Source organism: Brienomyrus brachyistius, unplaced genomic scaffold, assembly GCF_023856365.1.
Source record: "Brienomyrus brachyistius isolate T26 unplaced genomic scaffold, BBRACH_0.4 scaffold47, whole genome shotgun sequence".
NCBI lineage: Eukaryota > Metazoa > Chordata > Actinopteri > Osteoglossiformes > Mormyridae > Brienomyrus > Brienomyrus brachyistius.
In genome coordinates this window covers 1,050,239-1,067,710 of record NW_026042322.1, presented here as the reverse complement: position 1 = coordinate 1,067,710, position 17,472 = coordinate 1,050,239, and the positions used below count along the sequence as shown (strand labels likewise).

Here is a 17,472-nt window from a genome sequence, read left to right as displayed (position 1 = left end):
AGTCGGTCCTCGGGGCCCCACTGCCCTGCTCATTTTCCTGCTATCCCTGCCCCACACGCAAGTCCCAGCTGTCTTTCATCTTCTGACTGACTGAACACACCTGATCCAGGTAATCAGCAGAGTGTAGGGCAGGGATAGCAGGAAAACAAGCAGGGCAGTGGGTCCCGAGGACCGAGTTTGAGAACCACTGACTCTACAAAGAGCAAGTTGGGGAAGGTACAAAGAGAATTTCCCCACAAGGATCAATAAAGTATCAATTATTATTATTATTTTATTATTATTATTATTTTATTATTATTATTATTTTATTATTATTATTATTTTATTATTATTAGTAGTATTATTATTATTATTATGCCTAAATCCAAACTGCACTAGTAATCTTGAACCATTTTCCACAATGCTGGTTAATTAACAAGAACATTTATTTTTAATTGTGCGTGTCACACTACCTATGATACAATCAACGCTTACAAGTAAATTGAGGACGATGTGAATATCTGAAGCTACAGTCTTCACGTTAAATGGTGAGATATACCAGCCTGTTAAAGTGCATGTCACATTTGACAAAGCAGATAAGTGATGTGCTGTAGTGACTATACTTTATAACATATTTCCCTTCTGTTAAACACAAGCTTAAGTAGCCTATATTCATATCAAATGTTATGCAAATGTCACACTATTCATTAATATTACAGAAACTTATTTATCGTTAACAACTTAAACGTATTTAAATTGAAAATCGAAGACTACAGTAGAAACGAACTGTTTCATGTTTGTAATGCATCTAAGACTTTACAGACATGCTACAGATCTTTTATCTATTAAAAGCTCTTGACTTTTTGCAAAAGGCCAAGAGATTTAAGGTTAATACACATCCACAATTGGTTTTAAATGTCCGTTTACCAAAATGAGCCACAATTCCAGAACTTTACATAACTCACGTACCCGCCCACCGTCTGGCCAAAAGAAGCCCGTATGGTTCTTATCTGCATCGGTGCAGCTGCGTTGTTCTTACATGAAGGCAAAGCCAAAAAGAAAAGACAAAAAACATGCGGTCAAACACGCAGCCGAAAGCATGCACACACAGTACCGGTTCCACTCCTCTCGCGCTTGAAGCGTGTGGAATTTAGATCGTCGCGTGAGAGGACGCCAGAGTTCAACGCAGTTTATTCCTAACCCGCATAAGGAGGATGGAAAAACGATCAGCCAATTTAATAAAAAAACGTGTTTCTTTTGAACTATATCTGCATAATCCTTTCACGGAAGGTTCTAGATTTATATAGATTGATAAAATAATAATAATAATTATTATTATTATTATTGTAACGTAATAAGATATATAACAGAACGAAATGTCGTGAGATGCCGGCATTTTATGCTGTCAAACAGGTGTCACCGATCATTTAAATGAATCAGACTAAGACACACCTGACAATCGTTCAATAAGTAAGATCTTAGCTATTACATTCATGGAATGCCGTGCGTCTTTGTTATAATAAAGGTTAATAAACCCGTCCATTATACCTGCGATTACCACGTGCTTATTCACATTTCCATCCATCCGCCTACTAACCTCTGGTCCTGTTTTTGGTCACGGGGTATTCTGATTTCCTGATTCCCTTAATTCTGCTACATTTATTTCTTGTTTCGCAGCAGAAACGCATATGTGGCTTTTTGAAGGCACGCAACACAGTATAACAGAACTTAACCGTTTTATATTTTAAGATAGGGAAAACATGCCATATGTTGTTTGAACCAACTGAATTTTATGCGGGAAAAGGCACACATTTTACACTCAGGTTGATAGATACTGTGATAACCAGCGGGAATGTAATTTTGAGGTCATGACCGAGACAGTTATGCTGCGTTACAGTTCTTTTTATTTCTATTAGTCCAGACTCCTAGCTTATATACATACTCTAAATATGTGACCTTAAATGTCTTCCCATATGTGTGTGTGCGTGTGTGTGTGTGTGTGTGTGTGTGTGTGTGTGTGTACAGACGTGGATATATTTCCTGGTACCCTTACAGCCCATTGGAACAATGCTTCATTTCTCTTGAAAAGGGATTCCGTTAAAATCAATTATCTAATGTATGCCTTTAGTATCTATCCTTGCATTATACTCATGTTTCGGAAATTAAGTATTTAACCTTAATTAGTATCATAGGGGGGCGGCAGTGGTTAGCACTGTCGCCTCACACCTCTGGGACCCGGGTTCGAGTCTCCGCCTGGGTCACATGTGTGCGGAGTTTGCATGTTCTCCCCATGTCGTCGTGGGGTTTCCTCCGGGTACTCCGGTTTCCCCCCACAGTCCAAAAACATGCTGAGGCTAATTGGAGTTGCTGAATTGCCCGTAGGTGTGCATGTGTGAGTGAATGGTGTGTGAGTGTGCCCTGCGATGGGCTGGCCCCCCATCCTGGGTTGTTCCCTGCCTCGTGCCCATTGATTCCGGGATAGGCTCCGGATCCCAATAGGATAAGCGGTTTGGAAAATGGATGGATGGATAGTATCATAGGTGCCTTCAAGACTTTCATCAGGCATTCAGCCTATTTAAAAGGAAAGAACAGACTACTGTGTTGTTTGGTATCATTGTGTCACCACACTGAACATGGACCAGAGAAAGCAAAGGAGAGGACTGATTGAGGAGCTCAGAAAGAAGATTATCGATAAGCATTAAAGGTAAAGGCTATAAGACCATCTCCAAGCAGCTTCACGTTCCTGTGACCTCAGCTGCCAATATTATTAAAATGTATAAGGTTCATGGGACTGTAGCCAAACTCCCAGGACGTGAACGCAAGACGAAATGCAACCCCAGGTTAATCAGAAGGATGGTATAGAAGAAGATTCAATGAAACCACCCGAAACCATTCAAGCTGAGCTCCAAGATCAAGGTACATACGTTACTTTCTGATCGCACCATCCGTCGCTTTTTGAACAATAATGGGCTCCATGGAAGAAGATCCAGGAGGGCTCCACTACTGACAGAAAAACATAAAACAGACAGAATGGAATTTGCCAAAATGTATGTTGACCAAAGTTTTTGGGAGAATGTCCTTTGGACTGATTAGACAAAACTGGAACTTTTTGGCCAGTGACATCAACTCTGTGTTTACAGAAAGGGAAATGAAGCTTTAAAAGAGAAGAAGACCGTAGCTACTGTGAAACATGGAGGAGGCTCCGGTTTGTGAAGTACGGAGATCGCACGTCGGCAGTGACTGCTGCAAAAAGTGTAAAAAAATATTAAATTAAGGGTGCCGTCTTTTTCGTCTGCCATTCGTTTAATATAAAAATATATCATATAAAACCGAATCGATCAAAAGTCTAATTTCGTGTTATGGAATAAACAATAGGGGTCAGTGTCAAGTTATTTCAGAGTTGTGGGGGGGGGGGGGGCGGTTTGTTTTGTGTGTGTGGAATGGTGCCAAAAAAATTGTCCACTAGGATATACATAAACTTTTGCTGAATCTGTTATGATGTGCATTTGAGGAAAACTATGCACGCCTGTTACTGCAGGTGACCAAACCATATTCGCAATTTATCAGTATAAAAGTTCTATCTGAATCATGTATAATGACGAAAAAAAAATCACTGTTGCATGTTTTAAAAATTGTAGGCTTATTGTAAAGCTCATTTGCTAAAAATTAACTTGGATTTAACCACACTCGACTCCCATAGGCTGCGATGGGCTGGCCCCCCGTCCTGGGTTGTTCCCTGCCTCGTGCCCGTTGCTTCCGGGATAGGCTCCGGACCCCCCGCGACCCAGTAGGATAAGCGGTTTGGAAAACGGATGGATGGATGGATGGATGGTCTCCGCAGCATCAAGCAGCCTGCTTCATTCATCCCCGCCCCATTAACAAGGTTCACTGATCTCGAATTTTTATTTATTTTTTTTGTACGACGTAAACTGGGTCGCGAACATCTAAAGGCTGGAAACCCCTAACCACACAGATTTAGGAAAATCCCGTTGACTATTTGTTAATGTAGGGTTGCTCACTTTGCTTTGCTTTTGGCTGGAGAGAGAGAGAGAGAGACAAGTTTGCACATGCATTACATGTATGGAAGAGTTTCATTACCTTTGCGAATGGTCTGTACGGTTTACAAACTGCCCCAAGGCTTTTGATGAAGCTAATTTTCAGTTTATAATCGGATGATATAGATTTGCCGTAAGATTCCTGGCGTCGCGACAGATGCTGGTAACCACGAGGCGTTTCCAGCCCACCCCTTATCATATAAATAGTGAGAGGCGCGCTGTTCCGCTCTTACCCAAAGGAAGTAACCTAGGCGCAAGTTTAACGCCGAAGAGTCGGGTAAGCGGCTTATTCATGCCTTACTTTTTCCTCGACTTTAATGCCCAATCGTTACGTAGCATAATATTTACATATTAAAAATCATTACATAAATACCCCTCGATTATGCAACGTAAAACGGGGTTTCACGTTTTGATGTATACAAAGCGTGCTCTTTTTTGGCACTGTGTTGATTTTGTCCTTCGCTGTTAATATAAAACACTGCTTTATATATATATATATTTAAAAAAGTATCAAAAGGTACATTTTCATGCAATTAACTAGTAGTTATCCTTGCGTTTAACTCTTAACTGGAGTCAGATCACCGCGTATGTCGTGTGTAGAGTTTATGGTAATTAACTTTTTCGGGAAGAAGAGAGGGACTGGGAAAAGTGAATTGTTCGTTGCAGGCGGGCAGTATATATGCAAAGGTTTCGGGTTACGCTTAAATAAGACGCGGCACCGCTACTTCACAGCGGAAGCGTAGTCAACTTTTACGATAAGTTTGCCAAAGTTTCTTGTAAATCACAAATATTTACGTTCTCAAAACAACATCTGGAATATTTACATGAATGCGAAACAAACTGAGACTAACCTAAGTAGATGTTTCCGTCTTCATATATATATATATCCTCGTTTGGAGTGTGGTAAGATCTGGAGTACAGAAAAGTATTTATTTTAATTTAATTATACCGGTTAAGGTTGTGCCGATTCCATCTTTCACGTAGGCCTATTCTGATGTTTTGTCTTATTTGCTTTCCTGTTTTTTTTTCTTTCATGTGCCAAAAATACCTGAAAATGGGGGGGGGGGGGGGGGGGGGGGGTTGCGTGTAGGACTGCCGTCTGGTTTGCTCTTCCTCGATCGCGCCGCCTACACGTACTTTTTAAATAGGTAGAAACATGCACAGCGGACACTGACACTTACGTTAAACTATTAGTTTCTAACAGCACCATTTTGAAAGAGAGATGCGAGGATTACGTGGGTGCTATTAAATTAGTATGAGTACAGATCACTTAAACGGTTATGGTGTAACATAGGTGCGATCCAAGAGCGACCATCTGATATCAATCTGAAAAGCAAAGTGAAATATGATGGGTGACCTTACCTGGTTAGCGGAAAAGGTTATGTCAGAGCTCCAGACTGCGACTAGTTGGATTTTGCGACCGTTTTTGGATTCAGTGGGACTCATTTTTATAACTCGCCATTGTAACTTTTTAAACTGTCCTCGAATATAAACGTCTTGAAACGTCAAGAGCCTGTTTCCCGAAGCAGCATTTTTTTTGCTTTGTGGGATAACCTGTCGGATTTAAGGTAGTCTGGGTAAAATGTGAGTAACGAAAGTCAAATCCCTTCCATAAGTACTCTCTCTCTCGACAATGAAACGAACGTTGGTGTTTGTTTTGAAAAGCACCGTTTAATTTAATGATATTTTTCCACTTAAAACACTACCTCGCCATTAAAACCCCATATTGTTCCTGTATAGTTTATATAGAATCAGCCCAAGGTGCTTTCTTTACATGGGTGTGCGGTGATACATTACAACATCATTAAGAACGAACAATACAAAAACACAAAGAAACGAAAAACGACAGATAACGGAGGAAAGGAGCCAAAAACTATCAGGTAGTGAGGAAAAAATAACCCTCGGGGCTCCGAGGTCAAGTGGCAGAACATGCATAGACGCATTACTGCACAATCATAGTAGAAACATGAGCAGTTCATATGTTGCAGTATGTTTATTACCAAAGCATTTACGACTAATACAGTTAAGTGATATTTTTGTGAATGTGTTTCATTGCCCGTCGATTTAAGTGGGTGTGCCTAAATTTTGTGTTTGCGGTCCTAAAATATTCAGTAAGGGGGGCACCAATGCTGCCTGTGGAAAATGTAATTTGGAGCCCCGTTATGGGTCATTGTCTTATCTTGCAAGCCATATAGAACCTACAGTGTTTCTTTGAGTCTAGAGTGTCCTGAAGAGTGTGATTCCTCTGTTATTTATAATCAGGAATCTACATTTGGCATGATTACCTGAATTTGATGTTCAAGGCACGATCCTTTTCTGAGTTCGATTTCTTAATCGAATATCTGTGCGATTTTGACATTTTAGGGCGCTGCATCTGACTTGGGGGTTTCTCTGCAGAGTTGAATCCTCACAGACCAGCATCGAAATTTGATCTGCTTCTTTAAATCGTTATTATGCCGTACCATTACTTGTGGTTACTTTTTGTAGAGTTTCTATTTCGGAAAGGCGAAACTGAAGCTGTAAAGCTGAAGTGTATAAAACACTGTAAAGGAAAATCGTGTGTGTGTTCGTTTTTTAATTTAATTTTTCTAAACGTGTTCGTCTCTTGGCCCCACAGGGGGAACCGCTACTAGATGATGGCGGAGTCGGACCAGGTGAACGTCCCCTTGGAGGAAACCGTAAAAGCCAATGGCGCCCCCCAGCCAAAGATCGTTACAAAAACCAAGATGCCACATGGGTCCGTTGTCAGCTTCCACAACATCCAGTACCAGGTCAAGATAAAGATGGGCCCCCCATGCAGAAAAAAGACCATCACCAAAGAGGTCTTGGTCGATCTGAAGTGAGTGCCGTCCGAACCCCATTAGTGCTGCACCTTCTGCATCATGCTTGCTTTGAGTAGCGGCGAGAATGATCGCATGTACTGCGTTAGCTGCCCTTCTCATTAGGTGTGTCTAGCTGACCGGATTCCAATGAAATTAGCGTTACAGGATGTTACTGAATTGACGGAAGGAAGCGACTACTGTTTAGCTGAGTCACATCAACTTAATTTGGAGCAATCGGACTATTAAGGGAGTCAGGACGATCCGGGTTCTTTATCGTCAGCTAGTAGTTATTATTGACTGCTGAGTGGGTGATGTTGGGCTGCTGTTGTTATTGTCATTGTTACTTCGCCCTGCTAGATGGTATTCCTTCTGTGTCCTACTGTACTGCGTGGGGCAGTGGTCTTTAACAAATGACACTGTTTTTTTTAGTCCATCGTATTATCAATATTAAGGATGTTCTCTCGGTTATAATCTCTTCATTAAAACCATTTTACAGGTGGGCAGAGATGTTGCCACCTGACACAAGCCTTTCAATTGGTTTTTACTGGGATGCATTTCCCCCCCCCATCCCAGTTAAGGAATCTGAAAATCACCTGCAGGCTTATATCACTGGTATCATAGTTGTGTACTAGGTAATGGGTCGTGTCATGAAAAATTGATTAGTCACTAGTTTACTAGTTAAACTTGTCAAGCGTTGGTGACGTCCCACGCAGTGTGTGTGTAAACACATGCATGTTGAATATATTTGGTATGAGCTCATCATCTATGGCTGTCAAAACTTTAATATGCATTTTAAGTGTTTGCGTGTAGAACAAGCCAAGGATCTCCAAGAAGGAGGTGAAAGGCCTTGTCCTACATATAACCTGGTTAGGTAACTCTTCCATGCAGCCCTCTTGTATAATTATCTTGGTGATCTGTCTCCTCCAATCTACAAGCTGATCACCATATTATTGCATGAAAAGGTGGCTTGGAGTAACTCAGACAGGGTCTTTTTTTAAGTTGAATTGTGACTGATGTCCTATCCTTGTACTTGCAGTGGAATCATGAAACCAGGTTTAAATGCAATTTTAGGACCGACAGGAGGTGGGAAATCCTCGTAAGTACCTTCACAAAATATGTACATAAACCAGATTCCAGAGGGCAGTTGATTTTGAAGTGCCTCTTAATTCTTCATGTCCAGTTGTGCCATCCCACCTTTCAGCAGTTGTATGTGCTTGACCTGATTTGCACTCGCCTTGGTGTTCCGGAGGTTCCTGGATGTCCTGGCAGCCAGGAAGGACCCCTCCGGGCTCTCAGGAGAGGTGCTGATCGATGGGGCCCCCCAGCCACCAAACTTCAAGTGCCTCTCTGGATATGTTGTCCAGGTATGGACGAGGAGGAGAAGCGTTTCTGCCGATTCAGACACCGGCCTGGTAGTAGAGATTTTCACGAGTCACAAATTTAGAGTCCGAATCAAGTCTCAGGTCTCCATCCTGGTTCCTGTTTGACATTTACTATTTATCAAAAATGCAACCACCTATTTATTTTTTTCTATTAGTAAGTGATGTGACTAAATGGGGAATCGCCATTTGCACAGTTTAAAAACTGCTCGTCTCATAGTTCCTTAGGCTTATATACATTTTCAAGGTAATCGCTACTTCAAATGATTTTGAAGTGATACAATTTTTGTTGTACCAAGTACTTTTCTCATGTAGTTTTCAAGACCAATACTTTCTCATATTTAACATTACAATGAAGACATCCCTTGAGCAGAACAGGTAAACTTTTAATTAGTGTGAACAATTGCAAACAAAGACCAAAGAAGGTCCAAACTTTACAATCAACTATACACACACACACACACACACAGGTTTGTAAGTACATCTTTGTGGGGACTCTCCATTCATTTCTATGGGGAAAACCCCAATCCCAACAATGTCAATCTTAACCCCTACCCAGCCATAACCTTAATGATGAGTAACACACAAAATACAAGACTTTTGCATTTTTAGTTTTTTGATTGTATTCAACAGACCTTTGTGGGGACCTGAAAAATGGACCTACAACATTAAGTTTTTATCACATTGTGGGGTACATTTGGTTCCCACAATGTAATATAAATATAATTCTCTCTCCCCCCCCCCCACAGGTTTGTTGCTATATCTTTGTGGGGACTGTCCTTTAATTTCTTTGGGCAAAACTCTAATCCCCACACTCCCCCCTACTCTATATGTCTTTGGGACATATCTGCTAAATTATAAGATTGATGGCAATCTATGCTGTATCTGTGATACTGTATTACAACACTAGATGGCATTGCCTAGAAATAGACGATCCTTCTTGGCATCACGGTTCTCCGGCTCCAGTTCCTATGCCGAGGCGCACAGCCTCACATTGTGTTGTGTTTAACGCCTTTATGGTTCGGGGAGAGTTGTCCGTTCGGTGAATCGGAGTCGAGCCGGAGCCGAAAAAGTAGCGAGTTGCAAGTCAAGCCGAAAGTCAATTTCTAGAGCGACTCCGGTACGACTCAAGGCCCCATCTTTGGCCGTTAGAGATGTATACTGTGGCTGTTCCGTGTAAAAATATTTTATACGAAGAGGTGAGAGAATAATAATTAGATTTATAGATTAAAAAAAAAATAGTGTTTAAAGTGAATAGTTACATGGTGGAGGAGAGGGAAGATAGTGAATATGTGGAAAATCAGAGAAGTGTTGGTGGTTTTTCGGTAATGGTACATGTGTATTGTGACAAGGAAGGTTTGGCACTGTTGTGGACTGATAAAGACAAACAATAAAGGAGGCAGGAAGTTGCAATTATGTAACACATTCTTAATGGTTAGTCAGACCAGAAAAACGCAGCATCATGGCATGTGGGAGGGGCTTTTCATGCTGGGTAACATGCTGGGTAACATGCTGGGTAACATGATTATAAGCTGGGTAACATGATTATAAACTGTATTGTTAAAATTTTGATTTCCATTTGAAATGGTTTACTTTTCAGTGTGATTTTATTGTTTTTTTTATTTTAACATATATTTTTAGTTTAGTTTTTATGTTTTAGTTGCAGTCTTAGTTTCAGTAACTTTATTTCTAGAGATGGCCAAAAGTTGTAGAGCTATTTCATTTGTTTGATCTTTAGAGACGCCTACATGAATGCACAGTGTACATTTGTTAAGAAGGGCGTGATGGAGCAAAAGAGAGATGATCCACTGAGCAGCTCACCACAAACAAGATTTTATTAAACTCAAAAGAACACAAAGCAGAAACCATAAAATAAAGGGTCCAGGAGAGGTCAAAAGCAAAACGGGTAATACAAGAAACTAACAAAATCATTCACAAAGAAAACAAACACTAATCAGGGAACTGGGAGCAGAACTGGGAGCAGAACTAGGAGACAAACATTCGGTAACAAGTACGATGACGAACTAAAGAACAAAATGACGCTAGGCACTTGCATCATCACAGATGACAAGGGTTAACGAGGAGCAGGTCTGGAACATAACCAAAATCAACCAATCAATAAAGGCACTGGACAGCAAACAGCTGGAATAAATTTCAATTAACAAGCACTGGAATTAGGAAACATTAAAACACCAAGGGCTAACAATGCTAGGCGAGACTAGGAACAAAAGTAGAAGAAGAACGAAGAAGTAGACCAAAAAACAGGGACACAAAGCAAGGACATAGAATGAACAATATCAAACATTAATGACAATAAAACCAATACACATTCAACAAAAGGTGAGGCATGACTAATGGGGTTTAGCCTCTGAATCGCACACTCAACCTAGCTCAATTGAGCTTTGTGGCGGCCAGGAGAGTGGGGAAACACAGTAGGGACTGAGGAGCTACAAGACAGAGAGGGGGAAGCAGAATGGCCAGCGACACCTGCTGGCTAAATGGGGACAAGACACATGGGAGAGGACCAGATGGGCACCAACCCTGACAACATTAGGTACTGATGTCCTTAAAATGGGCAAAACACGTTCCCTGGAGGGGCATGTTGACAGTGCTGCTCTGTGGTCCCCCAGGATGACGTGCTTATGGGCACACTCACCGTAAGGGAGAACCTCCGTTTCAGTGCCGCCTTGCGACTCTCCAACTCCGTGAGCCGGAAGGAGAAGGAAACTCGAGTGGCTGACCTCATCAAGGAGCTGGGCCTGACCAAAGTGGCTGACTCCAAGGTAGATCGCATGTTCTGCTGCCCTTTGGATGTTCAAGGTGCATAAATGTACATCACAGGAGGTGCCTTCAGACCGTTGGTGCTCTGTTGTGTAGGTAGGGACGCAGATGATCCGGGGAATCTCCGGTGGGGAGAGGAAGAGAACCGCTATCGGGATGGAGCTCATCATTGATCCCCCAGTCCTGTTCCTTGATGAGCCAACCACTGGTCTGGATGCCAGTACTGCAAACTCTGTCCTGCTCCTACTGAAAAGGTATACTGCTGGGTTTCCTGGTTAACCAGTCACAGTCATGTTTGCCATGTCTACATCAATTGACTTAGGACAATCCGTTACCAGTCACTTGAGAATTTTTGAGTTGTTTCAGAGATTTAGTTGATGTTTTTTTTCCCCTCTAGAATGTCCAGTCTGGGACGGACCATAATCTTGTCCATCCACCAACCACGTTACTCCATTTACCGGCTATTTGACACTCTGACTCTACTAGTCAGTGGCAAATTAGTCTATCATGGACCAGCTGAAAGTGCTTTGGACTACTTCACTAATATTGGTAAGGCAGGCTATAAGAATTTATATATATATTTTATATATATATATATATATATATATATATATATATATATATATATATATAAACTGACCCTGATGTATACAAACAACTGAAGGACTGGAGTTTCAAAGCCTTGGGGTATAGCAAGTGTTCCTGAATCTCCCAATGCAGGGTATCCCTGTGAAACCCACGATAACCCAGCCGATTTCTTCCTGGACGTCATCAATGGAGATTCCACAGCATTTGCTTTGACCAAAATACAGAATAACGAAGGTACACGTGTCCACTGTACTAAAATATAATTATTGCATATGTACTATATATATATATAATATCATGCACTTTAATTATACTGCAGCTCAGCAGAAAATAGTTTCAGAGAAAGGTCATTGTACAGTGTATTAAAAGGTACACAGATCCTTAATGAAAAACGAGTCCTTTGTTTAAATGTGAACTTAGTCACCTGATGCTTTAGTCACTACGGATGCTCACCGGGTTACGATGGGGTTACGTTCCGATAAACCTATCGTAAGGTGAAAATATCGTTATACAGTATACCTAACGTAACAAATACCGTAGCCCAGCTTAGCCTAACTGAAAAATGCTCAGAACACTTACGTTAGCTTACAATTGGGCAAAATCATTAACGCAAAACCTATTTTATAATGAAGTGTTGAATATCTCGTGTAATTTATTCAATAATCATACCCGTCGTAAAGTCAGACCATTGTAACCTGGGGAACATCTGTGTGTACTGATCAACATAACCTCTAACAGCACTGAAAATGGAAACCTGAGAGCCTAAAACTAGGTGCCATCTACTGGGGAAATGATTTTTTTATTTAAATGGCTGGTGTTCGCTGTCATGCTGTTTTACCAGAGTTGGACACGGAGAAGGCCAATTTCAGACAGACCATAGAGGAGCGTCTGGTGAACGAGTTCCAAAACTCTGTTCACTTCCGGGACACTAAGGAGGAACTGGAGAAGATTCTCCAAGGCAGAGAGTGCAACAGCAAGCCCAAGTCACGCACCATCACCTACAACACCTCCTTTTTTCACCAGCTTTTCTGGGTTCTCAAGAGAGCATACCGGAATCTCATGCTCAATCCCCAGACCTCCATAGCTCAGGTACACTTCTGAAAATGAATTATCCATCTTTGCTTGACATGGGGCCCAGTGGTTAAGGTACTGAATGTGGGAAACAGAATTATGTTACCTATTAAGTTTTACCATGAAGCAACATTATCTGTAGTTCTCACTACTTCTAAGCTGGTCTGAAATGTTGCGAAAGTTCTAAGCAGCCACTGGACCGATATCACAAATTCTGCAGAGACGGGAGGTGGATTTAATCGCTAATGACCTTATGACTGGATTTAGCCAAGTAGCCAACATGTAATCAACATGTCAATTAGGGAATTCTGTGATCTACAACATCACATCAGGAGATTTTCTGTGCTCGTTACGGACCTTCTGCGACCAAATGCCATCAGTTGTACTCTCCCTAAGAATTAATAGCCATTAATCGGCTTTAAATGAAGCGTAATAAGCCCAGTCTTCACTAAGTAGCTTTCATGGCCTTGGTGTCGGCTTTTGCGCCGGAATTCGAAGCGATATGAAGTCGCTAAAGCTCTTCGTGATGGTGTAACCCATCACATGATGGGACTGTGACCCTCTCAGCACTTCCACACACTGGGAATTGGGTGGGGAAAATGGCTTAACCCTTTAAACGTAGCCATGACTGAGCCAGTTATCCGAGATTAACGCAAGTGCAGAAACAGGGCCAGATGGCGGTAGTGCTGATTGAATATGGGAATTCAACAGAACTATGCGAGTCTCTCTATCAAAGACTTGTTTGTGGTCCCTTCTCTGACGCCACACTCCAGAGCACTTGAACCAAATGGGCCCCCACTGAAAGTACAAGTCAAAAGTTTGGACGCGCCAAGCTGCCTACACAGGAGAGTGATTGTGTCGCATCACATGACTTGGCCACCTGACCAGTAGAGATGATTTGGGAGGAATTAAAATGGCATGTATGTGGGACCTAAAGAAGTATCCCAGGAGGCCACTTCATGAAAATGACTTGGAGGAGGCAGTAGGGTCAGTAATTGGAGTTAAGGGCCTTGCTGAAGGGTGTAATGGTGGCATCACTCTGCTGACCACAGGATTTGAACCAGCAAACGTCTGAGTCCCAACCGGCATAGCTGCCCTGGCCCCCCGAACAAATATTCATCCATCCATCCATTTTCCAAACTGCTTATACTACTGGGTCACGGGGGGTCCGGAGCCTATCCTGGAAGCAATGGGCACGAGGCAGGGAACAACCCAGGATGGGGGGCAAGCCCATCGCAGGGCACACTCACACACCATTCACTCACACATGCATTCCTACGGGCAATTTAGCAACTCCAATTAGCCTCAGCGTGTTTTTGGACTGTGGGGGGAAACCGGAGTACCTGGAGGAAACCCCACGACGACATGGGGAGAACATGCAAACTCCACACACATGTGACCCAGGCGGAGACTCGAACCCGGGTCCCAGAGGTGTGAGGCAACAGTGCTAACCACTGCACCACCATGCCACCCCCCAAAAAATATATAAAATATAATTTTTTTTGTTTTGGTCACTGCAAAATTCCGTATGTTGTTTTATTATTGTTATGTCTTTATAACTATTCTAAAATGTAGACAATAGTACAAATAAATGTTTTGGAGGGGGGTTGGTGTCCAAACTTTTAACTGGTACTGTACATCCAATTCTACCAAAAAATGGTAAAAAGTTTACTAAAATGGTTGCATTTTCGTTTGTTTTTGCATATGCGCATATCAAACTAAGTATGCTTTTCAGTAAATCTGATTACTTATTTAGAGGTAGCCAGCTGGCTCAGGAACAAACGCACTTTATATAACCAGAGCCCTTAACATCACGGAGGGTGTACGGTTTAATTTGCATGTTCCAAACCCGCCTCCTTGGGCAATGTTCAGTGTAGATACAAGCACCTCTGCTATAATATTGTCTCTGTCTTCAGATTGTAGTCACCATCATTCTGGGCCTCATAGTTGGCGCTATATTCTTTGGAGTTAAGAGCGACCAGAGTGGAATCCAGAACAGGTTCGTTGTCTTTATGCATTTCCAGAAATTCTTACACCCCACCCCAAGGCTGTAAAGCGCATTTTAATTGTCCAGTGATTAGGAATAAAGAAAATCAGTGTACAGGCCTCAGAGACCGGAGATGGGAGTAGCTCCATTCCAAGAAGTGTTCATTTTAGGTTTATATTTAAATATGGCCATTGTATCTTTTGGAATATTATAACTTTTATTGTTTATCTGCTCTTCGTTGGAGTCGCTTGTGTCCTCCAGTGTTCCCACACACTTCGGTAGTTGCGGTTAAAATCGTGATGGGTTCAGACCAGTCCCTGTCTACCTTTGCCCTTTCAGGATAGGAGTGCTGTTCTTCATCACGACAAACCAGTGCTTCAGCACCCTGTCAGCAGCTGAGCTCTTTATCGCAGAGAAGAAACTCTTCGTGTGGGTATTACCACTCGGCCAAGGTTGTGTACTACTGCCGCTGAAAGCTCTAATCATTAGTTGTTAATGTAGGAGTCCTTCCTAAATAAATACAGTGACATGCTTTTCTGTAATTCTGAAAGTCTTTGGATGTTTTGAGTTCCAGTCATGCCTGAATCAGAAATGCAAAATGTTGTCCCAGGCTAATGGATGCTAAATTTTTCTTTCCCTAGGCACGAGTATATTAGTGGTTATTACCGAATTTCGGTGTACTTCCTATGCAAGATCCTGTCAGACATCATTACCATGCGGACCATTCCTGCTGTCCTCTTCAGCTGCATACTGTACTTCATGATAGGTGTGGAACATGAGATTGATGCCAGATGAATGGTATTTGCTTGAAAGTTCGAGCTTCTCTGAATTCGCCGCTTCCCCGTAGGGCTGAAAAAGACGGCTGCGTGTTTTTTCATCTTCATGTTCACCGTGATGATGGTGGCCTGGACGGCCACATCCATGGCATATGCCATCTCGGCCGACCAGAGCATCGTGGCCATGGCCAACCTCTTCATGACCGTGATCTTTGTGTTCATGATGGTGAGCCCCCCCAATACGGAATTTCTGTTTGAACTGAATTCCCCATGAACGTAAGAGTAGATAATTACCCACCATTTGAAATCAGAACTGCTCTGTCCACAGATCTTCTCTGGTCTTCTGGTGAACCTCCCTAGTGTCATGAACTGGTTGGAATGGTTGAAGTATTTCAGTATCCCACGCTATGGTCTGACAGTAAGTACAAATGGGACCTTTTGGATTAATTATATAAGGTGTGTTTTATGTGACCCTAAAGGTGTAGCTGGTGTGATTATGTATTTTTATTCCTTACCAGGCACTGGAAATCAATGAATTTACTGGCCTGACATTCTGTGGAAACACGACAACCTCCACTGCTTTTGCTGGCTGCAACATGACGACCTCTAATATAATGTAAGAGGTTTCATTATGAGAATTACTGTCCCCTTAGCTGTGTGTTTCACACAGATTGCTGAGCAAGGGCAAGAGAAGTAGCAGCAATGCCTCCTGCTGCTGAAGTTAGGCACTTGTATAGCTCATTGAGATGGCACACGCCTACACACACACACACACACACACACACAGGCTTGTAATTATGTCTTTGTGGGGACTCTCCATTCATTTCCATGAGCAAAACCTTAATTCTAACTGTAACCCTAACCCTCATCCAGCCCTAACCTTAAACATAAGTCACCAGACAAAATTCAAGACTTTTGGCATTTTTAGTTGTTTGATTTGCATTCAGAGACTTAATTATAAATCTGAGGTTTATATTGTGGGGACCTGACATATATCTCAACAAATATCTGACAAATAAAAGTAGTGGGTATTTCCACACTGTGGTGACGCATTCCATCTGTACAGTGTGGTAAATACATACACACACACACACAACTGTCAACCATCTGACTGTCAAACGGTTCCATTCTCACAGGTGCACAGGTGAGCAGTATCTGACTTACCAGGGAATTGACTACTCAACTTGGGGACTGTGGCAGAACCACCTGGCCATGGCAATAATGATCATCATTTTTCTGATCATCACATACTTGAAGTTGCGCTTCATTAAGAAATTCTCATAAATGCGGCAGACCGACCATCCATCCATCCATCTTCATGTTCCTCAGCTTGTAGCTGACGCTGTTGCTTTCAAGAAGCCACTCCAGCAGAATGGGTGTAGCCCTTTACAAAAGGTGCCACTTCAAGATTAAAGGCTTTTAAAACACTCTTTGCCCTTTTATATATAATCTTATTATTTATGCCGATTACAATGCATCAGTTACCACTTCCAAGTGAAAGAAATAAGCTGTCTTTGTTAGTTTGGTATACATGTTTAGTCGTGAGTTTACTCATGTCTTAGTCATATTTAATGACTGGAACTGCACACCATTATGTTGTACGGATGGCATTTTGTTTTATAAACTGTAGATATGGCACTTTATAATAAAATAGGTCAAGAAACTGACTTGCTAATGTGTGCATCTCTTATTTTAAATATACGTTGTTCAGCTCGTGGGAGTTTTACTTAAACCAAAATCTTCTGAGGGCAGAGGCGAGGTCAACCAATCAAATGCCTTGGTCTCACCTCCTCTACAGTCTGATTGGCTCTCACTCTAAACCAATCGTTTTTCTTTCTGCCCACAAGCATTCAGCTCTCTAGCCCAGAGCTGGCTGGCAAGTATTGCGTTCTACATCCCTGTCATTACCCCCACCCTGCACCCGCAGCCGTATCACTCAAACCATGCCCAGTTCCATGGCAGGCCTGGCAGAGTAGTGCATGTCCAGCACTGTACAGAACAGTGCAGAGGCAGGAATTAAATCCTCAAGGGAGG

General features: G+C 42.1%; 1 protein-coding gene across 2 annotated transcripts; it reads left to right on the top strand.

Moving 5' to 3' along the window:
- Positions 1-4,212: 4,212 nt before the first annotated feature.
- Positions 4,213-17,105, top strand: LOC125723268 (broad substrate specificity ATP-binding cassette transporter ABCG2-like). Of its 2 annotated transcripts, XM_048999709.1 has the most exons (16): positions 4,213-4,311; positions 6,652-6,873; positions 7,893-7,952; positions 8,106-8,220; positions 10,866-11,018; positions 11,113-11,270; positions 11,414-11,565; positions 11,737-11,838; positions 12,446-12,693; positions 14,592-14,674; positions 15,002-15,091; positions 15,304-15,428; positions 15,510-15,664; positions 15,767-15,856; positions 15,957-16,054; positions 16,575-17,105. In XM_048999709.1, the coding sequence occupies exons 2-16, from the start codon at positions 6,668-6,670 to the stop codon at positions 16,720-16,722; spliced, it is 1,983 nt and encodes a 660-aa protein (XP_048855666.1). In that variant the 5' UTR covers positions 4,213-4,311; positions 6,652-6,667; the 3' UTR covers positions 16,723-17,105. The 2 variants fall into 2 exon arrangements, 1 of the variants encoding a protein (XP_048855666.1); XR_007386843.1 differs by lacking the exon at positions 16,575-17,105 and having other exon boundaries at positions 15,750-15,856.
- The last annotated feature ends 367 nt before the right edge of the window (positions 17,106-17,472 follow it).